Source organism: Oncorhynchus masou, chromosome 21 (genome assembly GCF_036934945.1).
Source record: "Oncorhynchus masou masou isolate Uvic2021 chromosome 21, UVic_Omas_1.1, whole genome shotgun sequence".
Taxonomy (NCBI): domain Eukaryota; kingdom Metazoa; phylum Chordata; class Actinopteri; order Salmoniformes; family Salmonidae; genus Oncorhynchus; species Oncorhynchus masou.
This window is the reverse complement of record NC_088232.1, coordinates 48,139,227-48,166,992: the sequence shown is the minus strand read 5'-3', so window position 1 is coordinate 48,166,992 and position 27,766 is coordinate 48,139,227. Positions and strand designations below refer to the sequence as shown.

Sequence of the window (27,766 nt, the reverse complement as noted above, 5' to 3'; positions counted from 1 at the left end):
GAAACCATTTCAGTGGTGGTGGTGGTGGGGGGTGGGTATGGTGGTGGTGGTGGGGGGTGTTGAAACCATTTCAGTGGTGGTGGTGGTGGGGGGGGGTATTGAAACCATTTCAGTGGTGGTGGGGGGGGGGGGGGTGTTTGAAACCATTTCAGTGGTGGTGGTGGTGGTGGTGGGGGGGGGGGTATTGAAACCATTTCAGTGGTGGTGGTGGGGGGGGGGGGGGTATTGAAACCATTTCAGTGGTGGTGGTGGGGGGTATTGAAACCATTTCAGTTGGTGGTGGGGGGTATTGAAACAGTGGTGGTGGTGGTGGGGGGGGGTGTTGAAACCATTTCAGTGGTGGTGGTGGTGGTGGTGGTAGGGGTGTTGAAACCATTTCAGTGGTGGTGGTGGTGGGGGGGTGTTGAAACCATTTCAGTGGTGGTGGTGGTGGTGGGGGGGTATTGAAACCATTTCAGTGGTGGTGGTGGTGGTGGGGGGGTATTGAAACCATTTCAGTGGTGGTGGTGGTGGTGGGGGGGTATTGAAACCATTTCAGTGGTGGTGGTGGGGGTATTGTTCTACTAAATGTTTCAAAAACATCAAGCTCCTCCTGCATGATCATCACAAGCCAGATCTGACTTGTCTCCGGTTAACAGATCAGATTGAGTTCAAATTCAAAAAGAGTAGGTATGTTGGGGAGGGAACACTGAGGGTAAGTGCACGCCAAGTTAGCCTAAATTCCTCAGCTAGCTGCTAGCCTAATGCTTTGCCATTCCTCTCAGAAGAGAGGAGAGAATGCAGGCGCAGAGGACGAGCATTCAGCTCAGTTCTTCACCTCCCTGCTTGGTGTGTCCAAAACAAAAGACGAACATGGGAAACGCCGACAAATAATGCAGTGACTTCCATGGAGCCTAATTGTTAGCCCCCATCTGCAGCAACAGCCAGCCCAGAGAATCAAATGACTCACTACAGAGAGCAGATGAGAGAGAGAGGAGGAAAGGGGAACCGTTGGAAGAAGAGGGGTGGGACGGGGAGCTATTCGAAACAGTCGAATGCAAGGGGGCAAGGCCCTTCTCCTTGTTGTTGAGGAATGTGTGTGTGGAGGGAGGGGCGATTGAAATAAACAGGCAGCTAGTCTCAAGTGGCCTCTTACAACTCACATTCAAATTAGTCACAGGAAACGGGAGTAGAGACAGACGCACCTCGCTGAAAAACAACAAATTACACAGCAAACGGGACACAAAGGAATAGAGTTTAAGGGCTTTGTTATCAGCCATTTTATAAAGCTCATGAAACAGGCTGGTCTTCTTGTCTTTCCCAGAGTCTAAGCCAAACAACTTCAGCAGCCCTTTCCTGCCTGAAATGGGTGTTACTTCCTTTGGTTAGGCATGTTGTTTCGCACATCCCAAAAATGGACGGGGAGAAGCAGGGTAGGTCAAAGTCCAGGGAGGATGAGGTTCCCAAGCCAAAAAGTCCCAAAGATAAACAAAAGAGCCAAGAGAACGGTTGTGAAATAACTATTACAACATCGCCAAACTTTGTCATATCCCATCACGTCATGCATCATTACTCCTCCAGATTCTCAGAGAACGACTAAACTGAACAACATTCCACAAAACCTTTGTGCAGCATCCATTTTGTAGCTTATCAAATTAAACAAGTAGAGGAGGAAAAAAAAGGCAGTCAAACGCAGAAAGGGTGTCAGGGAAAACCAGACAACTGGGGCAGAGGTTGTGGCCTGAGATAACGGTGCAGGCAGGGCCTGTCGGAGGATGCCTTTATCAGCTGCACACGGCTGCGGGCCAGAAGCCTGGCTGATCTCAGACACCAGCGTGCAGGCATCAGATAGAGAGAGCCTCCGAGCCTGGGACATCCACTGGCCATCCAATTTATTACCCACGGAGCACAGGGAGGGAGAGAGAGAGAGAGAGAGAGAGAGTCATGCCAGGGAGAGAGAGAGAGAGAGAGAGAGTCATGCCAGGGAGAGAGAGAGAGAGAGAGAGAGAGAGAGAGAGTCATGCCAGGGAGAGAGTCATGCCAGGGGAGAGAGAGAGAGAGAGTCATGCCAGGGGAGAGAGAGAGAGAGAGAGAGAGAGAGTCATGCCAGGGGAGAGAGAGAGAGAGAGAGAGAGAGTCATGCCAGGGGAGAGAGAGAGAGAGAGAGAGTCATGCCAGGGGAGAGAGAGAGAGAGTCATGCCAGGGGAGAGAGAGAGAGAGAGAGAGTCATGCCAGGGGAGAGAGAGAGAGAGAGAGAGAGTCATGCCAGGGGAGAGAGAGAGAGAGAGAGAGTCATGCCAGGGGAGAGAGAGAGAGAGAGAGAGAGTCATGCCAGGGGAGAGAGAGAGAGAGAGAGTCATGCCAGGGGAGAGAGAGAGAGAGAGAGAGAGAGAGAGATGCCAGGGGAGAGAGAGAGAGAGAGAGAGAGAGTCATGCCAGGGGAGAGAGAGAGAGAGATGAGGGGAGAGAGAGAGAGAGAGAGAGTCATGCCAGGGGAGAGAGAGAGAGAGAGAGAGAGAGAGTCATGCCAGGGGAGAGAGAGAGAGAGAGAGAGAGTCATGCCAGGGGAGAGAGAGAGAGTCATGCCAGGGGAGAGAGAGAGAGAGAGAGAGAGAGAGTCATGCCAGGGGAGAGAGAGAGAGAGTCATGCCAGGGGAGAGGGGAGAGAGAGTCATGCCAGGAGAGGGAGAGAGAGAGTCATGCCAGGGGAGAGGGGAGAGAGAGTCATGCCAGGAGAGGGAGAGAGGGTCATGCCAGGGGAGAGGGAGTCATGCCAGGAGAGGGAGAGAGGGTCATGCCAGGAGAGGGAGAGAGAGCAAGAGAGAGGAGTCAGAGCCACAACTAAGCTATACAACAGGCAGCTCAGTAAAGCTGCTCACAGAATGGGTATTGTTAATTAAATTCCAGCTTATAAGTAGTGCCTTGGGAGGGAAGCAGAGGCACGGGTGTGGAGGGGGACAGAGACGCATATCAGCTTTCAGCCTGCACAACAACCATGCCCTGAGCCCCCCTCCCCTCCTATAGTCTCTCCATTCGATAGCCTAGGTCTTTCAAAGCCCCAGGCGCCATCTTGCTTCGCGAGCAGCACTCAATCTTGTTAGACGGCAAATTGATTGTGTGTCAAAGGTTAGTGCAGGTCTCTGCCCTGCGCTGGCAAAGGGTCAGCCTACGGCCGCGCTCGCAGAGGGTCACCCTACGGCAAGAAATTAAGTAGTAACCGGCACAGTTGAGACCGATGGAGAACTTTTCTCTTCTGTAATCTTTCAAGACCAACTCTAAACCTTGACGCTCTCCCAGGGGCTTGGCACAGATTCCCTTTCTAAACAGTTAAATCAAACACTGGCAACAAACAGTAAACAAAAGACAATCCATTACGAGGAATCGGTGCCACGCACAACCCGCAGCACATGTGTGGTACAAAACAGGGTTCAAATGGAAATTGTAACGAGAGGGCCCATGGCACAGATGAGGATTTAAATGTAGAAAAAGTCAGGGGGTCGACATCCAAAGAGGTCTCTATATACAGTCTGATACTATACTGATTACAGCGCTGACTCCCACCTCTAAAACAATAGCCTGTACTTCAACAGCCTTCCAGAATGTCATAGAATCTCCTGCCAACAGAAAATATTGCAGTTTGCTTGTTGGCATGTCAACGGCAAATGGTTAAACATTTTTATTTTTTTAATACATGTCGGCTGTCACCTCGCAACTGCTGCGCACGGGATTTTCAAAAGCGCCTGTCAACTCCACCAAAGTGACCTTGAGTGGCTCAATACAAGGACCTAAGCTCGACACGCATCGCAGTGCCAAGCTAAGCCAGGGAACTGGGAGCCGTTGTTTCACACAGGGGTTAACGCTCACTGGTGTTGAATTTCCCCTCACCATTTAAACAGCTGCACACACACACACCAAGTTGTAGGCGGAGGAATGTGTTATATACGTGTGTATGCAGGGAATGTGTGTTATACACACACACACCAAGTTGTAGGCGGAGGAATGTGTTATATACGTGTGTATGCAGGGAATGTGTGTTATACACACACACACAGACACACGTGTGTGTTAGTGATGTGCCGGTTGACCCATTACCCGCAGTACCGACAGGGTGGGGACGGGCGGGTTAAGGGTCATAAAACATTGTGTGGATAAAGGGCGGGTGAGTTGAATAAAGGGGAAACAGTAACTTTGAAAATCCATCATTCTTGTGCAATTTATATCTGTATTCCACATCGACTTTATCTGGCATTATTGTGTAAGCTTTAGGGCCCAACTGTACGCGCCAAATAGCCTACACAGCCAACTACCAAATGCTTTTAGTAACAGGCAGGATAAGGTCTATAACCTCTCACATAGCCTTAATATTAACTCCTGCAGAATTAAGTATTTCTTTATTTCAGCATCTTGAGAGAATAAAAGCGCAGTTAGCGCCTCACACTCCCTTTCTTTATCAGCATCATAAAAGCTGAGTAATTCAAACACAGAAAATGTGTATCCAAGGCGAACTGAAATGTTATCAGAAACATGTTGGGTCATTTTCACAACTTTACATTTCCTACAACCGGTCAAACCGAGGTCATTTGGACATTTTGCACAGAAAATATTTCACTTTTTCGGTTATTGTATTCCCCCTAGTCCCTAAACGCCTTTGCTGTGCAAAAGAAGCAGAGATGACATGACTTTACTGATGTCAACTAGATTAAAGCACTCATTCTATTGATTTATGACATTCTGGTGAGCAGGCTACTGTCCGATGACGGAAGGCCATTTTTTTGGTCTTATTTATATCAGGTCCCTGTTTAGAAGTTCCGACATTTTAATAAGTTATTTGTTAGTTCACTTGTCTATAATTCAGTACATGCATGCAGCTTCACATCTGTCATGTGGCCCAGAAAACTAAATAAACCTGTGTTCGTTTTCTATATTAGCGGGTCGGGTACGGGCCTCAGATTTTCAGTCTGGCGGTTTCGGTTATGAGCAATTGTGCGTGTGCAGCTGTTGGCAGGGCTCTGAAGAAGAGGCAACTGGGAGGGAATCTTAACTCTCTTTCCCTTCCCTTCTTTTACTTTAGCTGCCCGTTTAGACAGAGGAGGCCATTTTTCTGTGTGGTCAAGGTACATCTCTCTCTGCGTGCGAGATATGGAGATATGTGTGTTCTTACACCACCTGTGAGTAAATGAGGATTCTCACGACAAACACCTTAACGTGTGCTTTTATCTACACACTGAGTATTTCTCCCCAAAGAGTCTTGAGTAAAACAATGCCGCTGAAATATTGACAGTAAAAAGTATCCTTGTCTTTGTTGAAAAGTATTTCCTTCGCCATGTCTGGTTGTCATTCGGTCACCAATCAGCAGGCACCAGGGTCACCTTGACTAATGATCGACAGGTTGGATTCCTATAGTGTCACTTACTATGCAACCAAAATAGAATCCCGAGTCTCCTAATGCCTCAATGGAACTGAAAATGAATCAAACAACAATGCGAGAGGTTAAATGAACAAAATCACCGCAGACTGCAAGCTTTTGTCCCCAACAGAAGTCACAATGAGCTGCAATGTTTACCCTCCCTGCCGACTGAAACCGCAGTCGACATTTGCATAACCTGAATGGCACGCAAATGTACCTCACACAACTAGCTTCCCGCTGTGATTAATATGGCGACTTTCTAAACATCATCCTGCCATGTCATGGGAATGCTTCTCACTGCACTGAGATGAGGGTTTCACTCAATTTCAGGAATCCACATTTACAGGGTGCGCTTTGATGGGGGTGGGCTCATGCCGCCAAGCTCAAGTCCAAAAGACTAAGCAGACGGCTTTAGCCAAGAGCCTTCTCTGCACTGGGTGTTATTTTCCTAACACACCCACTAAACATTTGGCAGAGGGGTGAAGTTTGGACGGCTGCTGTAGTAACCCTGGTAAACGGTCGAGCTGTGTGGCTGGAGAGAGCAGAAGGCAGTATGTGAATTGTGAAACCTCATATGCAGCCAGGGAAGAGGGGCCCAGGATCTGGCCCAGACATGGAGTCTTAAAACCCCCCCCACACTCTGAGTAACAAGCCCGGGAGGGTGCAGCCACATTGGGCTGCCAGCTGAGTGTGCACCGTGGCTAGCCTTACAAAGCTGTCTGGGTAAACAGATTCAGTGTGTGAGAGAGAGGCTTACTGTGGATTCTGGTCAATTATTTTGTTTGTCTGAGGGGGGAGACAGGTAGGCAGGATAGAAGAAAGAGGAGAGGAAAAGGGCCCCTAGTTTCCTGTGTCTCCCCAGAAGGAAAAACAGCTTTGACTAAAACAGCAGGTGATGGACGGAAAGGGTTGAGTAGAGCTTGTTGCAGGGTAATCATTTCAGGAATGTTTAACTGGAGAAGTAAAGGTTGAGAGTTTATCTAAACTGGCCCGTATGGGAGCCTGGAGCAAAGAAATCTTGTTCTACAAGATGTGACAGTACTCCCTTTTGTTTTATCTGGTTAGAAAAAAAGTGTGCGCACATTTGACTTGACACATTTGATTCTATATTTGGCGTGAAACTCAGTTTTACTGATGCAATATTTTTCCTGTCCTTTTTGCATTAAATTAGAATACACGAAATATACAGCTAAAAGTTTTTAATTCCAGGAAAGTGATTGGATGTCAGCTGCCCACAGAGATAAGGACAGTGAGGGGAAAGTGGCGCTCTCTAGCGTTACCTACTCAATTACATAAAACACACTCCTGTCATGAATTGTACATTGTGTATAATAGAAAAGGACCGAAATAGGAGTATAGACTTATATTAACTATACATCTTAAGTGGCATACTAGACCAATATCATGCGACAACAACGCTGAGAATATGGGCCCGACAAAAAAGACGACATAGAAAAACAGGACTATGTCAAATGAAGACAAAGCTACACAATTCCTGCCTAATCATCGGGGATATTTCTTCCGCTCTAAATGTATGTTTTAGAGCGTCATTTAACTGCAAAACGCTGGAGCTGGTTATCTTTGCAAGGCAAACAACTCCGCTGCCCATTGTTTCAAACCCCGAAAGGCAACAGCCGGGGCACATTCCGATGTTGTGCAATTCCACCAGATTCTGATAAGCAAATACTGTATGTTATGGAAACGAGCTGCTTAGGACTGAATACAGACAGATATATTGCTGTACTTGTTATGAAGCTTCATGTTTGATTACAACATGGTTATAGTACTTAGCTACCAATCCTACTCCGTTAAATTAGATGGAACCTGCATCCTGGCAACAATACATCCTCTATAGAACAAACTATCACATTCACTTACATAATACGAGGTAGGCTAAAGCCAAGACTACAGCTGAAATGGAAAAGTCTGGCTATCAAACAGTTTCTTCCTGGAACTGGGACGCATACTAACTTAACTAGTTTATCGGTCCTGGCTAAGTTAGCTAGTTAGCAGGCAAAAAAAAAACACTAAAAAATAACTTTTCACTTCGTCCTCAAATCAGAGAACAACGGGACATGTTAACTACAAATACATCCTTTAGGTTTTGTGGTAGGGAATAAATATCCTTGTTGGATGGTGCAAGAGTTTCATTTCCTCGCAGTTCTCACTTTGTAAAGTTAAAAGAAGAAGTTGTGTTGCCCAGTGCGATAATGTAGCTCGTTAGCTATGTTAGCTAGGTAGCTACCATGCATGCGCTCCCCTATGCAGCAAGCATGCCCACCGAGCCCTAGGGACAGCGCCGTAGTCGCTCCTTCCCTCCCAACTACCCCATTTCTCCACGGCCTTTTACCTTCATCGAGAAGCCGGTCAAGGTGTGTAAAGATACCGCACAGATTTGGCAAACTGGTCATCAGCTTCTTTTCGTTTAACAATTGCATCAAATAGTCGGGACTCGGCCTCGGTCTCTCCTTCACCTCGATCTCTCCAACCATCATCTTTGCGTCTAGAGTGCGAGCGAGCCTCCAACAGAATCCTCTTTTATGAAAAGAAAACAAATGCTAAAGAAAAACTTGAAAGATCAAATCCTTTGTTCCTCCCACGTTTCGATTGCTGTAGTTAGACAACCCTCTGAACCAAAATCGGATTTAATTTGTTGTTAGAGCTGAGAGAGGGGGAAAATAAGCACTATCTCCTCCCAAAGACTGTATCGCCGTGTACTCTCCTCTACTCCGCGCTCAGGGACGTTCCGATCCACCACTGTTAACTGCAGCGAGTATTCGCCAAAAGCTTGCGTCCCCTCTTCGCCTATTGGTCAAAAGCGCCTTCAAGGGACTGGTGATATCACCAATAAGCACAAGGTACTGCACCATGAGGGCGGTGAAGTGCCAGTAGGTGATCTACAGCGATTAGGACCAATTGTGGACAGTACAGAGAAAGTGAATATACAGATTTCATACACAGGTTGCATGGGGCTCTAAAAATTATATTTCAGTAGTTGCGGAGAAATCAAAAGCATAGGAGACTCTTGAAACATTGCAAATGAAACATTATTACATTTAAATTTACGTTTTGGTCATTTAGCAGAGGCTATTATCCAGAGCAACTTAAATACTTAACTTAGGGTTAAGTGCCTTGCTGAAGGGCACATCGATAGATGAGGGTTCAGAAAGCTTTTCACAGATGGTTGACTAGTTTTTGACATATAAAGACCAGTAGGAGGTAAAGGAACATGGGGCAATTCTCCCTGTCAACACTTATGTAATGATTCATTTTTCAATTTGATGGAGATAATTATATTCAATGTTATGGTGTACCCCCGCCCCTCTCCTCGCATCTTCAAGAGTGATATGATAGAAACCAATGGTTGACTTTTACAGACATATTTTATCAGTCTCTATCCCAGTCTGCTGTCCCCACATGCTTCAAGATGGCCACCATTGTTCCTGTACCCAAGAAAGCTAAGGTAACTGAATTAAATTACTATCGCCCCATAGCACTCACTTCTGTCATCATTAAGTGCTTTCAGAGACTAGTCAAGGATCATATCACCTCCACCTTACCTGATACCTTAGACCCACTCCAATTTGCTTACCACTCCAATAGGTCCACAGACGATGCCATCGCCATCACACTGCACACTGCCTTATCCCATCTGGACAAGAGGAAGAATGCTGTTCATTGACTACAGGTCTTTCTGACGGGCCAACCCCAGGTGGGCCAACCCCAGTGCTGATCCTCAACACTGGGGACCCACAAGGGTGAGTTCTCAGCCCCCTCCTGTACTCCCTGTTCACCCACGACTGCGTGGCCGTGCACGCCTTCAACTCAATCATCAAGTTTGCAGATGACACAACGGTGGTAGGCCTGATAACCAACAACGAAGAGACAGCTTACAGGGAGGAGGTTAGGGACCTCGGAGTGTGGTGTCAGGAAAATATCAATGTCACTCAATGTGACATGTAACTCACTCAATGTCACTCAATGTCTCTCACTCTCACTCAATGTCAGAAAAAAAACAAAAGAGATGATAGTGGACCTCAGGAAACAGCAAAGGGAGCACCCCGCATTCACATCGACGGGACAGAGGTGGAGAAGGTGGAAAGTTTTAAGTTCCTCAGCGTACATATCACCGACAATCTGAAATGGTCCACGCACACAGACAGTATGGTAAAGAAGGCGCAACAGCACCTCTTCAACCTCAGGAGGCTGAAAAAATGTGTCTTGTCACCGAAAACCCTCGCTAACTTTTACAGGTGCACAATCGAGAGCATCCTGTCGGGCTGTATCACCGCCTGGTACAGCAACTGCACCGCCCACAACCACAAGGCTCTCCAGAGGGTGGTGCGGTCTGCACAATGCATCACCGGGGGCAAACTACCTGCCCTCCAGTACACCTACAACACCCGATGTCACAGGAAGGCCAAAAAAATCATCAAGGACAATAACCACCCTATCCACTACCTGTTCACCCCGCTTCCATCCAGAAGGCGAGGTCAGTACAGGTGCATCAAAGCTGGGACAAAGAGATTGAAAAACAGCTTCTATCTCAAGGCCATCAGATTGTTAAACAGCCATCACTAGCACAGAGAGGCGGCTGCCTACCTACAGAGTTGATACCTTAATATATAGAACACAAGTCACTTTAATAATGATACTTGAAGAATGTTTTCATGTCTCGCATTTACTCATCTCACATGTATATAATGTATCCTTCACTATCTATTCTTTACTGTCTATTACATCTTAGCTGCTCCATCACTGCTCATCCATATATTTTATACTTATATATTGTCCTCTCGTTCCTTTACTAGATTGTGTGTATTAGGTTTTGTTGTGGAATTTTCTAGATATTAGGTTTTGTTGTGGAACTGTTAGATATTACCTGTTAGGTACTGCTGCACTGTCAGATCTAGAAGCATAAGCATTTTGCTACACTCACAATAACATCTGCTAAGCATGTGTACGTGACCAATAACATCTGCTAAGCATGTGTACGTGACCAATAACATCTGCTAAGCATGTGTACGTGACCAATAACATCTGCTAACCATGTGTACGTGACCAATAACATCTGCTAACCATGTGTACGTGACCAATAACATCTGCTAACCATGTGTACGTGACCAATAACATCTGCTAAGCATGTATACGTGACCAATAACATCTGCTAACCATGTGTACGTGACCAATAACATCTGCTAAGCATGTGTACGTGACCAATAACATCTGCTAAGCATGTGTACGTGACCAATAACATCTGCTAAGCATGTGTACGTGACCAATAACATTTGATTTGATTTTGAGTTATTAGTCATGTAACCAAAATAGACACGTACCATGATGTTTAAATCTCAAACAGCATGTTACAATAACTCTCAGTGTCCGCTTTGGATTCATTTATCAACGTGATAATATTCAGTACAGGCCTAGGTTACAGTGCCTTGCGAAAGTATTCGGCCCCCTTGAACTTTGCGACCTTTTGCCACATTTCAGGCTTCAAACATAAAGATATAAAACTGTATTTTTTTGTGAAGAATCAACAACAAGTGGGACACAATCATGAAGTGGAACGACATTTATTGGATATTTTAAACTTTTTTAACAAATCAAAAACTAAAAAATTGGCCGTGCAAAATTATTCAGCCCCTTTAAGTTAATACTTTGTAGCGCCACCTTTTGCTGCGATTACAGCTGTAAGTCGCTTGGGGTATGTCTCTATCAGTTTTGCACATCGAGAGACTGAAATGTTTTCCCATTCCTCCTTGCAAAACAGCTCGAGCTCAGTGAGGTTGGATGGAGAGCATTTGTGAACAGCATTTTTCAGTTCTTTCCACAGATTCTCGATTGGATTCAGGTCTGGACTTTGACTTGGCCATTCTAACACCTGGATATGTTTATTTTTGAACCATTCCATTGTAGATTTTGCTTTATGTTTTGGATCATTGTCTTGTTGGAAGACAAATCTCCGTCCCAGTCTCAGGTCTTTTGCAGACTCCATCAGGTTTTCTTCCAGAATGGTCCTGTATTTGGCTCCATCCATCTTCCCATCAATTTTAACCATCTTCCCTGTCCCTGCTGAAGAAAAGTAGGCCCAAACCATGATGCTGCCACCACCATGTTTGACAGTGGGTATGGTGTGTTCAGGGTGATGTGCTGTGTCGCTTTTACGCCAAACATAACGTTTTGCATTGTTGCCAAAAAGTTTAATTTTGGTTTCATCTGACCAGAGCACCTTCTTCCACATGTTTGGTGTGTCTCCCAGGTGGCTTGTGGCAAACTTTAAATTACACTTTTTATGGATATCTTTAAGAATTGGCTTTCTTCTTGCCACACTTCCATAAAAGCCAGATTTGTGCAATATACGACTGATTGTTGTCCTATGGACAGGGTCTCCCACTTCAGCTGTAGATCTCTGCAGTTCATCCAGAGTGATCATGGGCCTCTTGGCTGCATCTCTGATCAGTCTTCTCCTTGTATGAGCTGAAAGTTTAGAGGGACGGCCAGGTCTTGGTAGATTTGCAGTGGTCTGATACTCCTTCCATTTCAATATTATCGCTTGCACAGTGCTCCTTGGGATGTTTAAAGCTTGGGAAATATTTTTGTATCCAAATCCGGCTTTAAACTTCTTCACAACAGTATCTTGGACCTGCCTGGTGTGCTCCTTGTTCTTCATGATGCTCTCTGCGCTTTTAACGGACCTCTGAGACTATCACAGTGCAGGTGCTTTTATACGGAGACTTGATTACACACAGGTGGATTGTATTTATCATCATTAGTCATTTAGGTCAACATTGGATCATTCAGAGATCCTCACTGAACTTCTGGAGAGAGTTTGCTGCACTGAAAGTAAAGGGGCTGAATAATTTTGCACGCCCAATTTCAGTTTTTGATTTGTTAAAAAAGTTTGAAATATCCATTAAATGTCGTTCCACTTCATGATTGTGTTCCACTTGTTGTTGATTCTTCACAAAAAAATACAGTTTTCTATCTTTATGTTTGAAGCCTGAAATGTGGCAAAAGTTCGCAAAGTTCAAGGGGGCCGAATACTTTCGCAAGGCACTGTATTTTAACAAGCCTGCCCCATCTTTGGACAGACCTTTCCATATTCATTGAGGATTAACTCAATTCAGATGATCAATAGCCCACATATTGGAGCCGCCCACCTGGGTCGTTCCTTAATTGAAACGAAACCCTGTCATGTTCTGAATTTGGCAGCTGTTGTCGACTGGAGTGGTGCCCACCTAAATCTGAGAATTTGACCTTGGCCCCTATTCAATTGGTTCCCTAGTCTCTCTGCCTTTGTGGAAGTAGTCCCTCTGCTTCGGCGTATGAATACTAAACAGCTGCACTGTGACCTCTGGCTGAGCCGTCATGTGTCAGCCCTCAGTGATGCACTTCAGGACTCACTAGTGTGTCTCACACAGGCGATAGGCTACAACACACATTCTTTAAGATAACAACAAGGAACAACATATCTCATAGATCGTTCAAAGCAGGAGGGGAGACGTTGCTATGGTTACCCATAGAAATAGATTTACATTTATATTATTCATATAATTATATTTCCATGTCATTGCCTTACCAACCTGGGAAAAACACTATTAGGTTGTAATAGCTGTCCATCACACTAAATGACTACATTTGACCATCTCGAGCTGCGATATGTCGAACAAGACAACAGAGTAGAAGTATTATTAACACCTAACTAATGTCTCAAGACATTTCTCCACATTGTTTTGTTGTCGCCTGTCAGAGAGAAAAAAACGCCTTCAACACGTATCTTATGCCTTGGGGGTAAGAAATGTGTGCCCCTTCTCTTCCAATTACTAAAGCACTGGTGTGAATGTAACGCAACACTGGAAGTGAAAACACATCACAAATGTCTATATTTTTCTTTTTGAAGGATTGATAACTGAATCAGGTTTCTTTTACTTCAAGGAGAGATAACCCACTTGGCAGAGTAGAATGAAAAAACGAGGAAGAGGGGAAAATAAAATGTTATTTGATGTGGCTCAGAGATTAAATTAAATTAACTAAATTGTTCATGGTTTTTGCTTTATATTTCATATTTTCACTTTTCACTTCTTTGAATATACAGTAAGTGCTGCAAGTAGAAGTAACATAGTAGACGTAAATCCGGGACACTACAATTAGTATGAGATATTACGTTTCGTATGGTTTGTATTAATTTGTGCCTGTCTATTAATTTGTGGCTGTCCATTTCGTATCATTTGTTACAAATTACAATTCAAATTTTATTTTACGAATTGCAATTTGTACAATATGTTACAAATTTTCTAATGTATAATATGTTGCAAATTTCCCGTTTACTGTGGCTAACGTTAGCTAGGTGACGAGGTGGATAACACTTAGGTTAGCTAGGTCGTTAATGTTAGGTAAGCTAGGGGTCAGGGTTAAGATTCAAGTTAGGGTTAAGGTTAGTTATTAGGTTAAAGGGTTAAGGTTAGGGGAAGGGTTAGCTAACATGCTAAGTAGTTGCAAAGTAGCTCAAAAGTAGTAAGTAGTTGCAAAGTTGTCCATGATTCGAACACACAACCTTTGGGCTAAGAGTAAAGTTAAGGCTTTAAGGGCTTAGGGTACTCTCCTTCACTCACTCACACACACACACACACACACACACACGCTAAGTAGTTGCAAAGTGGTAAACGTAAATATGGAGCACCAAATAGAATAATATGTTATATGGTTACATAAGAAAGAAGGTTATTTAATGTATGACACGAACGTCTAGCAACCCAAAGGGTGTGTGTTTGAATCTCATATGTGTTTGAATCTCATAATCTCACAACCATACCAAATATAACATATTATTTTAATTTGGTGCTCCATATTTACATTTACTGTGTTACGTCAGTCTATGAGACCAGGCTGATGGAGAGAAGTCACAAATTTCTGGCATCAAAAAGATCTGGCATCTATTTCAAGCTTTGAAAATGGGTTGAGTTCTTATCTCCATCAGCGAGCATGGTAATTTGTACCTTGTTCCTGGCTCTGTTTCTGAGTTGTTCACGTGGTTGTGGTGTGTGTGTGTGTGAGAGAGAGCGAGAGAGAGATTGAAAGAGTTTGTGTGTCTTTGCAGCGGGCTAGTAAAGAGCTGAGATATAGTGTTAAGCACACCCCCCCCCACCCCACACACACACCCACACACACACACCACTGCGCCCCCAACCCATGTGTTTTTTGTGATTTGTTTAATAACACAGGCTCCACTCAACAATTAATCCAATTAAGAGTGCTCCAGATTATTTTGCGTTTAGCTGCTTTTGAAGAGGGCGAGAGGGCATCTTAACGACAGTGCTATGAGAGACCCCTGAGACCCTAACAGGAAACTAGAGACAAAGGGCAAATGTTCCTGGCCTCACGGGCCACAGGCTAATCAGGGAAATGATTCCCACTAGGTTGAGATAGCATTGTTGTAACATTATCTATCACAGCAGTAATGATGATGGAGTCCAAATTCCCTTATAATACACACACACACACACACACACACGCACGCACGCACGCACGCACGCACGCACACACACACACACACACACACACACACACACACACACACACACACACACACACACACACACACACACACACACACACACACAGCACAAAAGGTTTGGTTTTTCTGTGTGGGGAGTTCTATAGCTATGCTACTGTGTAAACTACAGGGGAACATGCTGTCTGAATCTGGGTCAATTACAGACAAATGCAGAGAAGAGAGAGAGAGGGTCAAATGGAAAAGAGAGAGGTAAACACATTGTTTGAGAGACTGGCGGCAGGTGAAACAAGCATACTTTACATAACACATACCCCCCCCCGACCCCCACACTTCCTTTTGCCCTCAGAACAGCCTCAATTCGTCAGGGACTGAATGCTTTCATCGAAAGCATTCCACAGGGATGTTGGTCAATGTTCACTCCAATGGTTCCCACAGTTGTGTAAAATTGGCTGGATGTCCTTTGGGTGGTGGACAATTCTATACAGGGGAAACTGGTAAGCGTTAAAAACCCAACAGCGTTTCAGTTCTTGGCATCTACTACCATGCCCCATCCAAAGGCACTTAAATCTTTTGTCTTGCCCATTCACCCTATGAATGGCACACATACAATCCATGTCTCAATTGTTTAATGGATTTAAAATCCTTCTTTAACCTGTCTCCTCACCTTCATCTACACTGATTGAAGTTGATTTAACAGGTGACATCAATAAGGCATCATAGCTTTCACCTGGCCAGTCTGTGTCATGGAAAGAACAGGTGTTCTTAATGTTTTGTGCACTCAGGTTATAATTAGTGTGTGTCAGCGAAGGGGTTGAAATTCACAGCTATTCTCTATTCCTCTTGGTCTGGAGGAGGGGTCAGAGGAGTCTCAAAGTGGAACGGCTCAATCCTTCCATCCGTCTGGGTGGCGGTGGATTAGGACCCCTTCCCCCAGGCAGCCCCTTCCCCCAGGCAGCCCCGACACCAGGCAGCACCGACACCAGGCAGCACTGACACCAGGCAGCCCCAACCCCAGGCAGCCCCGACACCAGGCAGCCCCTTCCCCCAGGCAACCCCGACACCAGGCAACCCCGACACCAGGCAGCACCTTCCCCCAGGCAACCCCGACACCAGGCAGCCCCGACACCAGGCAGCCCCGACCCCAGGCAGCCCCGACCCCAGGCAGCCCCGATCCCAGGCAGCCCCGACACCAGGCAGCCCCGACACCAGGCTGCCCCGGCACCCAACAGGCAGCACCTTCCCCCAGGCAGCCCCTTCCCCCAGGCAGCCCCGACCCAGGCAGCCCCGACCCCAGGCAGCCCCGACCCCAGCCCCTTCAGGCAGCCCCAGGCAGCACCGACAACAGGCAGCCCCTTCCCCCAGGCAGCCCCGACACCAAGCAGCCCCTTCCCCCAGGCAGCCCCGACACCAGGCAGCCCCGACCCCAGACACCAGGCAGCCCCTTCCCCCAGGCAGCCCCGACACCAGGCAGCCCAGGCAGCCCCGACCCCAGGCAGCCCCGATCCCAGGCAGCCCCGACACCAGGCAGCCCCGACACCAGGCAGCCCCTTCCCCCAGGCAGCCCCGACAACAGGCAGCCCCTTCCCCAGGCAGCCCCGACACCAGGCAGCCCCTTCCCCCAGGCAGCCCCGACACCAGGCAGCCCCGACACCAGGCAGCCCCTTCCCCCAGGCAGCCCCGACAACAGGCAGCCCCACCAGGCAGCCCCTTCACCCAGGCAGCCCCGACAACAGGCAGCCCCGACAACAGGCAGCCCCGACAACAGGCAGCCCCGACAACAGGCAGCACTGACACCAGGCAGCACCGACACCAGGCAGCCCCTTCCCCCAGGCAGCCCCGACACCAGGCAGCCCCTTCCCCCAGGCAGCCCCTTCCCCCAGGCACCCCCAGGCAGCCCCTTCCCCCAGGCAGCACCGACACCAGGCAGCCCCTTCCCCAGGCAGCCCCGACACCAGGCAGCCCCTTCCCCCAGGCAGCCCCGACATCAGGCAGCCCCGACACCAGGCAGCCCCTTCCCCAGGCAGCCCCTTCCCCCAGGCAGCCCCGACACCAGGCAGCCCCTTCACCCAGGCAGCACTGACACCAGGCAGCCCGACACCAGGCAGCCCCTTCCCCCAGGCAGCCCCGACACCAGGCAGCCCCGACACCAGGCAGCCCCTTCCCCGCAGGCAGCCCCTTCACCCAGACAACAGGCAGCCCCTTCCCCAGGCAGGCAGCCCCGACACCAGGCAGCCCCTTCCCCCAGGCAGCCCCTTCCCCACCAGGCAGCCCCCCAGGCAGCCCCGACCAGGCAGCCCCGACACCAGGCAGCCCCTTCCCCCAGGCAGCCCCTTCCCCAGGCAGCCCCGACACCAGGCAGCCCCGACCCCAGGCAGCCCCGACACCAGGCAGCCCCTTCCCCCAGGCAGCCCCGACACAGGCAGCCCCGACCCCAGGCAGCCCCTTCCCCCAGGCAGCCCCGACACCAGGCAGCCCCTTCCCCAGGCAGCCCCGACAACAGGCAGCCCCGACACCAGGCAGCCCCGACACCAGGCTGCCCGACACCAGGCAGCCCCTTCCCCCAGGCAGCCCCTTCCCCCAGGCACACACCAGGCAGCCCCGACACCAGGCAGCCCCGACCCCAGGCAGCCCCGACCCAGGCAGCCCCGACACCAGGCAGCCCCGACACCAGGCTGCCCCGACACCAGGCAGCCCCTTCCCCCAGGCAGCCCCTTCCCCCAGACAACAGGCAGCCCCTACCCCCAGGCAGCCCCTTCCCCCAGGCAGCCCCTTCCCCACACCAGGCAGCCACGACAACAGGCAGCCCCTTCCCCAGACACACCAGGCAGCCCCAGCCCCTTCCCCACAGCCAGGCAGCCCCGACACCAGGCAGCCCCTTCCCCCAGGCAGCCCCTTCCCCCAGGCAGCCCCGACACCAGGCAGCCCCAGGCAGCCCCCCCCAGGCACAGGCACAGGCAGCCCCGACACCAGGCAGCACCGACAGCCAGGCAGCCCCTTCCCCCAGGCAGCCCCGACAACAGGCAGCCCCTTCCCCCAGGCAGCCCCTTCCCCCAGGCAGCCCCTACCCCCAGGCAGCCCCTTCCCCCAGGCAGCCCCGACACCAGGCAGCCCCGACAACAGGCAGCCCCGACACCAGGCAGCCCCTTCCCCCAGGCAGCCCCGACATCAGGCAGCCCCGACCCCAGGCAGTCCCGACACCAGGCAGCCCCGACGCCAGGCAGCCCCGACACCAGGCAGCCCCGACACCAGGCAGCCCCGACACCAGGCAGCCCCGACCCCAGGCAGCCCCAACACCAGGCAGCCCCTTCCCCCAGGCAGCCCCTTCCCCCAGGCAACCCCGACACCTGGCAGCCCCGACATCAATGCAGCGCTCTCATCAAACCCCCGGGCAGGCGCTGTCTGTCCGTCCATGCGAAAAGCCAGCACGGCTGGTTGCAGAGAGCAGAGGGGTAAAGCCAGGGACTCTTTGTTAGGTTTTCTAGGGAGGCAAGATGTACCTTTTTCTATTGTACCTTCTCAAGGCGAAAGGAAAGCAGGGCTGATCCTCACATGGCACCGGATAGGTGGATGATGGGTTTGGTGGAGAGATGGCAACCTTGGTTTGTCCTTTGAAGCTAGCCCATAATACAGTCATGGTTTTGCACATTGTTCTGTTAAACACGCACACGGCCAATGCCAATCAAGAGTGCTTGGCAAGCCTAGGTAAACAGATGAGATGTATACACTCAAACCTCCATTGTGCTTGTGCACATACGTAAGGCCACAGATCCACAGATACCACAGATACCACAGATACCACAGATACCACAGATACCACAGATACCACAGATTTACTGATACCACAGATACCACAGATACCACAGATCCACAGATACCACAGATCCACAGATACCACAGATCCACAGATACCACAGATCCACAGATACCACAGATCCACAGATACCACAGATCCACAGATACCATGGATACCACAGATCCACAGATACCACAGATACCACAGATACCACAGATTTACTGATACCACAGATACCACAGATACCACAGATACCACAGATACCACAGATACCACAGATACACAGATACCATAGATCCACAGATACCACAGATACCACAGATACCACAGATTTACTGATACCACAGATACCACAGATACCACAGATACCACAGATACCACAGATACCACAGATACACAGATACCATAGATCCACAGATACCACAGATCCACAGATACCATGGATACCACAGATCCACAGATACCACAGATCCACAGATACAAGTGTTAATGTTCAAAAGCCCTCAGATGTTAGACGGACTTGGCGCGGTGCCTTTCCATGTTCTAATAGTGGTCCGTGCACTCGGTGGAATGGCATGCGTGGCTGTTGTCACAGGGAGAGGAGGGAGGGAGGGAGGTTGGTGGGACAGCTGCAGCCACCTCTGAGGGAGAGCATTGATAGGGCAAATCTCCTTGCCCTTCATCAGTCAGCGGGAGGAACCACCAAACGTCAGCACAACGACCTAATGTCCTAAACCATGGATCACTCTGACAGACTGGGGACAAACTACTAGAAACATTTGCAATTTTCAGTCGCCTGTCTGAAAAATCTACGCGTGGCTAGAGATAAGGAAGAAAATCCTGCAAATGCCACAACAGTCCCCATTATTGTATTGTAAACAGGGTGGGGGAAAGAGGTGACCAATAGCAGATAAGAAAGAACGAGAGAGAGAGTGTGTATATGAGGGAGAGGAGGAGTGTTTGTGAGTGATAAGACCTGCTGGTGAGGGAGAGGAAGAGGACAAGTGCCTGCTCATTGATTACATTATTCCAAGGAGAAGGATTGATCCCGTAGTGAATTCTCCCGTGAGGCTCTACATACAGACTGCTCTACACAGATGAGAGATATACACCACACAGCTACGCATGTAGGTCAAAAAGGAAATAGGACGGAGTGACGTCACAGTTTATTTAATATTTAGGAGGCATTTCGTGAAGTACTGTGAGTCAACCGTAATACGAGCTCCCTTTGAAAGTGTTCCCCATTATCCGACTATTGAATTAAACTTCAGAACTGACACCTGCTGCATTGGTGCTGAAGATTAACGCAGGTGCTGAGTGGCTCCCTGGTAGAGTGTGGCCTCTGCCAGATTGACTTGAACAAGATGAATTGATCCCAGTGGGCCATTTATTTTGGTTGCACCGCCCTCCACTACCTTCATTGTTGCTTCTAACAATCTACCTTGTGAGAGCAGCTCACTGAGAGGCTATTCCTCTACTGAACTGCACTAAGAGCCAGGTCAGTGGGTTTGCAGTGTGTTGTAGGTAGGATGGCCACAACTGGCTGAGATCTCAGCAATACCAGCCAGTAGTCATTTTAGGGGAACATTTATAAGCATAACAACAGCAGAAACACCACAAAAAAAAGATGCGCGTCTAGGTAGATATTGCAGAAATGATACATGACACGGTGTAGAATTAACTCAGATGAATAGGATCAGAGGGAAAGACACAAACAAGCCCTATCACATTGAGATTGTTTGTACAGAGTTTGTTTGTACGGTGAGCCATAGTGGTGTCGTAAAGCTCCAGATGTCGGTTCCTTTTGATATATTCTCAGTCTGGTTGAATGAGTGAGAGGAGCTGGCCTCCGCCGTCTGCGGTCCCATCATGCAGCTGACTGCTCTGAAATCTCACTCCCCGCCAGGTGACACAACAGCCCCTGTCTCCTCATCCATCCTGTTGTAGACACTTTGCAATACGTATGATATGTTACAAATTCTAATTTGTTGTGGCCTAACGTTAGCTAGGTGGTGAACGTGAGCTGGGCTAGGGGTTAGAGGTTAAGGTTGGTGCTAAGGTTTGTGTTGGGGGTTAGGGTTAATGTTAGGAATTAAGGTTAAGAATTAAGGTTGGGGTAAAGGGTTAGCTTAAATGCTAAGTTGTTACAAGGTAGCTCAAAAAGTAGTTGTGAAGTTGCTAATTAGCTAAAATGCTACATTTGTCCGTGATGTGATTCAAATACACATCCTTTAGGTTGCTAGACGTTTGCATTATGCAGCCATCCACCTATCCTCCCCGACCAACCTCCCTCCTTCCATTTTTAGCTGAACTAACCTTCTGTCTTACATAACCATACCAAACGTAACATATCATACTAATTTGACTGTCACAGATTTACTGTGATACGTCTTTTAGGCCAGGCTGCACTCTCAGACAATCCTATTTGTTCACAGCGCACAACCGGGCTGTTTCTATTGCCTTTGTACGCTCTTAGAAAAAAAGGTGCTATCTAGGACTTTAAAGAGTTCTTTGGCTGTCCCCACAGTAGAACCCTTTTCGTTCCAGGTAGAACCAAAAAAGAACCCTTTTTGGAACCTTTTTTCTAAGAGTGTAGAACTCTTTCTAGGCTCACCGTTACAAAAGCCTTTGTTCTCCCGCCACCTCTATGATGGTGTGAGGACAGACTTGAGCTCCACGGAGGCTGGCTTTGGGAAAGTCACCTTCTGGAGCAGAGCAGAGCGGCCAGCGAGCAAACGGAAGAAAAGCTAACAGAAGAGCTAGCGTAGCATAGCGTAGTGTTAGCATTAGCTGGCCCAGTTGTGGGGGGGAATGAGGCAGACTGCAGGGGCAGCTGTCGAGGGCAAAGTTGTCCAGGCTAATAATAACCAGTAGCGCTGAGTGACTGCATCCCCCCTAGGAACTTCCAGGGTCACGGATGACACGCCAGGGTAAGGCCAGGTTGGGGATTAGGGAGAGCTATTTACCACTTCCAGGAACAAGTGCCGTACTCACTGGGGATACCGATGGGGGCTGTAGTACAACTTGAGGGACGGTTACATTAGAACCCAGTAGGAAGGCTTCACTGGTATTGCATGAGTCAGAAGTGGTAGATCCTTACTTTCATTGGATCTGCTGAATGTTTGTACACACAAACATTCACAAAATATTGAAGTCTGTCATACCAGATCAGAGCTGTAATTTTCAGTGTTGTTTTTCTTACACACACACACACACACACACACACACACACACACACACACACACACACACACACACACACACACACACACACACACACACACACACACACACACACACACACACACACACACACACACACACACACACACACAGCTGTGCAACTCTAACATCAGAGGAAACATTCCGTGGCATAAATAGGATCCAGAATCTTCATACCTGGATTTGGGGCCTGGGCTATTTTAGCAAATCCACAGAATCTCCTTAATCTTCTCTACACACATATGAGGTATCAGGAAAACCTGAAAACCTGAAGTAACCGACAAATACAGAGATATTGCAAAACGTTTCAATAACGTGCAGATCAATATTATCCTCCAGAACACCCGGCGGGCAGATATTTCATATTAGGCAGTGAATCTAACAAACCGTCTTAAATCGTCTGGAATATAAAAAAATAAAATTTAAATAAATAAAAAATAAATTCATAGCAACCAGATTCTATCAGTTGGAGAGGACAAAGCCGTGCAGTTATAAACTATATTTTCAAAGTTGTGGGAAACAAACTGTAAGACGTTCTATGCTTTTGTAGTGGCACACAGGGTGACAAAATGAGAAATAGCTCAGTGCACTTCGAGAGGGAAGTTAGGCTATGATCAGCAGCAGTGGTCTCCGAAATGAATGTCTCTCTTTTAAGGTGTTTTCTGGCCCATTTCATTTAGAGGAAGACAACAACAAAAAACATTCAACTCATTTCATTTCACGCTGGGCCTTCCAAATCAGACGCAGTCCTAGTGCCACGCTTCAGATGAGGCCAGATTGCCTTCTATTTGCGATCTTTTCACAGATCGCACAACCTTGCATGAGCAGCTCTCGCTCTGCTCTAACTTGTGGATGTGGAAGGACAATACACTGCCTGGGTCTGGTGCTAGGGTGTGAGTGTGTGTGTGTGTGTGTGTGTGTGTGTGTGTGTGTGTGTGTGTGTGTGTGTGTGTGTGTGTGTGTGTGTGTGTGTGTGTGTGTGTGTGTGTGTGTGTGTGTGTGTGTGTGTGTGTGTGTGTGTGTGTGTGTGTGTGTGTGTGTGTCTCCCTTACCGATCAGCCCTGCTGGAGGCCAATGTCAATTTCCGCTTATGCCCTCTCACCTACCTAAATGAGCATTAGTCCAGTGTAATCGACACAGAATACAGACTCTATTTTACGCAGATTAGTTCCTTTCAAGTGACCTAATCGAGCTCAAACCAGACGCTTGGTGTGATGAAGAGAAGTGGAGTCAGACTTGTCTCTCCCTCAGTATCTGTCTGTCTGTCTGTCTGTCTGTCTGTCTGTCTGTCTGTCTGTCTGTCTGCCTGCCTGCCTGCCTGCCTGCCTGCCTGCCTGCCTGCCTGCCTGCCTGTCTGTCTGTCTGTCTGTCTGTCTGTCTGTCTGTCCCTCAGTGGTTATTTGTCTGTCTGTGGTCTCTCAGTGGTTATTTGTCTGTCTGTCTGTGGTCTCTCAGTGGTTATTTGTCTGTCTGTCTGTGGTCTCTCAGTGGTTATTTGTCTGTCTGTCTGTGGTCTCTCAGTGGTTATTTGTCTGTCTGTCTGTGGTCTCTCAGTGGTTATATGTCTGTCTGTCTGTGGTTGAAACTGGATAGTGGGAAGTCATGGATAGACTTCAATAGATCATAGCACTGAGCTGAAGGGTACATAGTGGATTGATCCAGTAATGGAGAGGAAGGAATGGACCTGGACAGGGATCTTTCTAAGGCCTATGATAATAGAGAGTGACATACAGTGTAACACATCCAAACCTACCAGCAATAACACATTGTAGCACTGAGCTGCAGGAATTGATTCAGCCATGGAGTAGTGGAGAGAACATTCAGTTATGGGGAGGGATATTTTAAACCATATAATGATGGAGACATGCAGTACTGTACAAGCATCAACAATTATATAAGCCTTTGGCAGAGCCATACAAAGACTCTGAACATATGAGTCAAACAAAGTTATGAAGTTGCCTTGTGAGAAAAAGAGAGACATTGCCTTATTGACGAAAATCTATTTTCTCTGTGCAGCTGTAAATATGCTTTGTGGATGACGTTCGTTACAATGAGAACTGGGCAAATGTCCTTGTGAATGTCCTTGTGAGTGTCAGAAATCAATTAGAGTGGTTTTCTCCGCTGGGTCGCCGTGGTGTGATATGAGTAGCAGTCAGACTAATTCAGCCATTGTTTCCTGGGAGATGCTCTTATTGTGTCTTTAAGCTCTGAGTGAGAATCGAATTAACTACTGTATTCTAGACAAGGCAAGCCTTAGAGGACTGAAGAGACATAATGTTGGTGAGAGGATTGGTGTGAGAGGTTAGGGATACGGTTCAAAGGCAAGAGAGCAGGTTACCGGGAGCTCTGTGGCAACGAGTAAGCAGCACGCAGGAATGCTGCTGGCCCTCATTCCACCGGGCATTTCCCAGCATGCTCGGGCACGCTCCAGCCCAGGAGCAGCAGTAGTGGCTGACTGCCTTGCCTACTACACAATAATACTGTTACCAGGACATTACCTGTTGCTATGATATATGGCAGGGATATTTATATATTACCCTATGAGGTCCGGAGTACTGATGTGTTTTTGTTCTACCTGATAATTATTTGCACCCACATGGTGAGCCAGGTTTAAATCAGTCCCTGATTAGAGGAGAAGAACAAAAAAATGCAGTGGATAGGATATACAAGGATATACAGTACGGTTATCATTTGGTCAAAACTAATTTTAAGTGGAGAATTATCTCATAGGATTCAGCTGCATAATGACTGTTTTCAACAGTGTATACAGTATATAAAACTGTTTTTGAGTGGCCACAGGGTCTAATAAACATGTAGGGACTCTCATTCACAGGAACATAATTAAAAGTATTAGCTAGAACTAGTAGACAAAAGGAAGTTGTAGATTTTCTAGTCGACACAGACAGTTAATAATAATGACTTGTAGTCAGGAATATAATGGGTCACATAGGTAGTGTAGAGAGGGCTGCCTCAAGGTGGTGTGGTTGAGGTTTATAAAAACACAGTTGGGGTGAGATAGGGATGTTGGGTTGTTGAAGGGTAATTTAATGATGTTGGGTGATTGAAGGGTTGAGGGTGAGTTAACAATGTTGGGTGGTTGAGGGTGAGTTAATGATGTTGGCTGGGTGAAGGGTTAAGGGTGAGTTAATGATGTAGGGTGGGTGAAGGGTTAAGGGTGAGTTAATGATGCTGGGTGGTTGAGGGTGAGTTAATGATGTTGGGTGGTTGAGGGTGAGTTAACAATGTTGGGTGGTTGAGGGTGAGTTAATGATGTTGGGTGGGTGAGGGTGAGTTGATGATGTTGGGTGGTTGAGGGTGAGTTAATTATGTTGGGTGGTTGAGGGTGAGTTGATGATGTTGGGTGGGTGAGGGTGAGTTAATGATGTTGGGTGATTGAGGGTGAGTTGATGATGTTGGGTGGTTGAGGGTGAGTTAATGATGTTGGGTGGTTGAGGGTGAGTTAATGATGTTGGGTGGTTGAAGGGTGAGTTAATGATGTTGGGTGATTGAGGGTGAGTTAATGATGTTGTGTGGTTGGAGGGTTGAGGGTGAGTTAATGATGTTGGGTGGTTGAAGGGTTGAGGGTGAGTTAATGATGTTGGGTGATTGAGGGTGAGTTGATGATGTTAGGTGGTTGAGGGTGAGTTAATGATGTTGGGTGGTTGAGGGTGAGTTAATGATGTTGGGTGGTTGGAGGGTTGAGGGTGAGTTAATGATGTTGGGTGGTTGAAGGGTTGAGGGTGAGTTAATGATGTTGGGTGATTGAGGGTGAGTTGATGATGTTGGGTGGTTGAGGGTGAGTTAACAATGTTGGGTAGTTGAGGGTGAGTTAATGATGTTGGGTGGTTGAGGGTGAGTTAATGATGTTGGGTGATTGAGGGTGAGTTAATGATGTTGGGTGGTTGAGGGTGAGTTAATGATGTTGGGTGATTGAAGGGTTGAGGGTGAGTTGATGATGTTGGGTGGTTGAGGGTGAGTTGATGATGTTGGGTGGTTGAGGGTGAGTTAATGATGCTGGGTGGGTGAGGGTGAGTTGATGATGTTGGGTGATTGAGGGTGAGTTGATGATGTTGGGTGGGTGAGGGTGAGTTAATGATGTTGGGTGATTGAGGGTGAGTTGATGATGTTGGGTGGTTGAGGGTGAGTTAATGATGTTGGGTGGTTGAGGGTGAGTTAATGATGTTGGGTGGTTGAAGGGTTGAGGGTAAGTTAATGATGTTGGGTGGTTGAGGGCGAGTTAACGATGTTGGGTAGTTGTGGGCGAGTTAACAATGTTGGGTGGTTGAGGGTGAGTTAATGATGTTGGGTGGTTGAAGGGTTGAGGGTGAGTTAATAATGTTGGGTGGTTGAAGGGTGATTTAATGATGTTGGCTGGTTGCAACTGTGTCCATCCATTCAGTTGAGCATGCAGGACTCGTAGGTTGGCACCAAGTATTAAATGTTGATGAAAGCATCCTCGCCCACGCAGCGCTCACACACCTCCAGGGTCTCCTAGATAAGCTCTCTGATGTTCTCCCTCTTCTGCTGGCTGTAGTCAAGGCCGTCCCCCGAGTTGACTGTGGACCAGACAGGGAGATTTAGTTTAGTTTATTTCATGTACACAGCTAGAAGCTGAATTGCAGTACACAAAAAAGTCATCCAAGCTAGTTAGCCACTCCTCTCCTCACCTGGGTGTTAAGGCTGAGGGGAAGGGGATGTTGAAAATGTACAATTGTTCTCACAGCAGCAGGACTGTCTCTGAGAGACAGTGATACAGAAATACATTCCACCGGGCCATGCTAAATCATTCCGCCAGGCCATGCTAAATCATTCCACCGGGCCATGCTATATCATTCTACAAGGCCATGCTAAATAATTCAACCAGGCCACGCTAAATCATTCCACCAGGCCATGCTAAATCATTCCACTAGATCATGCTAAACCATTCCACCAAGCCACGCTAAATCATCCCACCAGGCCATTCTAAATCATTCCACCGGGCCATGCTAAATCATTCCACTAGGCCATGCTAAATCATTCCACCAGGCTATGCTAAACATTCCACTAGGCAATTCTAAATCCTTCCACCAGGCCATGCTAAATCATTCCACCAGGCCATCCTAAATCCTTTCACCAGGCCATGCTAAATCCTTCCACCAGGCCATGCTAAATCATTTCACCAGGCCATGCTAAATCATTCCACCAGGCCATGCTAAATTATTCCACCAGGCCATGCTAAATCATTCCACCAGGCCATCCTAAATCCTTTCACCAGGCCATGCTAAATCATTTCACCAGGCCATGCTAAATCATTCCACCAGGCCATGCTAAATTATTCCACCAGGCCATGCTAAATTATTCCACCAGGCCATGCTAAATCATTCCACCAGGCCATCCTAAATCCTTTCAACAGGCCATGCTAAATCCTTCCACCAGGCCATGCTAAATCATTCCACCAGGCCATGCTAAATCATTCCACCAGGCCATGCTAAATCATTCCACCAGGCCATGCTAAAACATTCCACCAGCCCATGCTAAATCATTCCACCAGGCCATGCTAAATCATTCCACCAGGCCACGCTAAAACATTCCACCAGGCCATGCTAAATCCTTCCACCAGGCCACGCTAAATCATTCCACCAGGCCACGCTAAATCATTCTACCAGGCCACGCTAAAACATTCCACCAGGCCATGCTCAATCATTCCACAAGGCCATGCTAAATTATTCCACCAGGCCATGCTAAATTATTCCACCAGGCCATGCTAAATTATTCCACCAGGCCATGCTAAATTATTCCACCAGGCCAAGCTAAATTATTCCACCAGGCCAAGCTAAATTATTCCACCAGGCCATGGTAAATCATTCC

The 27,766-nt window shown here is 47.7% G+C and overlaps 2 protein-coding genes and 1 pseudogene across 5 annotated transcripts in view; 1 reads left to right on the top strand and 2 right to left on the bottom strand.

Annotated features, from left to right (window-relative positions):
* The window catches only part of LOC135508443 (protein quaking-A-like), a 136,934-nt gene extending 128,753 nt beyond the window's left edge, over positions 1-8,181 (bottom strand). The window contains exon 1 of one of the 4 annotated variants that reach the window (XM_064928629.1): positions 7,738-8,181. In XM_064928629.1, coding sequence (XP_064784701.1) covers positions 7,738-7,882 — 145 coding nt within the window. In that variant the 5' untranslated portion in view covers positions 7,883-8,181. The remainder of the gene's footprint in view (positions 1-7,737) is intronic. The other 3 variants (XM_064928628.1, XM_064928631.1, XM_064928630.1) reach the window with 3 other exon arrangements.
* A 633-nt stretch (positions 8,182-8,814) lies between these two features.
* Positions 8,815-18,377, top strand: LOC135507519 (basic proline-rich protein-like). The gene is made up of 2 exons (XM_064927027.1): positions 8,815-8,850; positions 15,756-18,377. The coding sequence occupies exons 1-2, from the start codon at positions 8,815-8,817 to the stop codon at positions 18,375-18,377; spliced, it is 2,658 nt and encodes an 885-aa protein (XP_064783099.1).
* Positions 18,378-26,314: 7,937 nt separating this feature from the next.
* LOC135507518 (parkin coregulated gene protein-like) overlaps positions 26,315-27,766 on the bottom strand; it is a 199,267-nt pseudogene continuing 197,815 nt past the window's right edge.

Excerpts from the sequence above, each read along its gene's own strand:
- LOC135507519 (XM_064927027.1), top strand. The coding sequence starts at position 8,815 with ATGGCCACCATTGTTCCTGTACCCAAGAAAGCTAAG. Across the intron at positions 8,851-15,755 it reads CTGTACCCAAGAAAGCTAAG|GAGGGGTCAGAGGAGTCTCA; the intron begins GTAACTGAATTA and ends CTTGGTCTGGAG.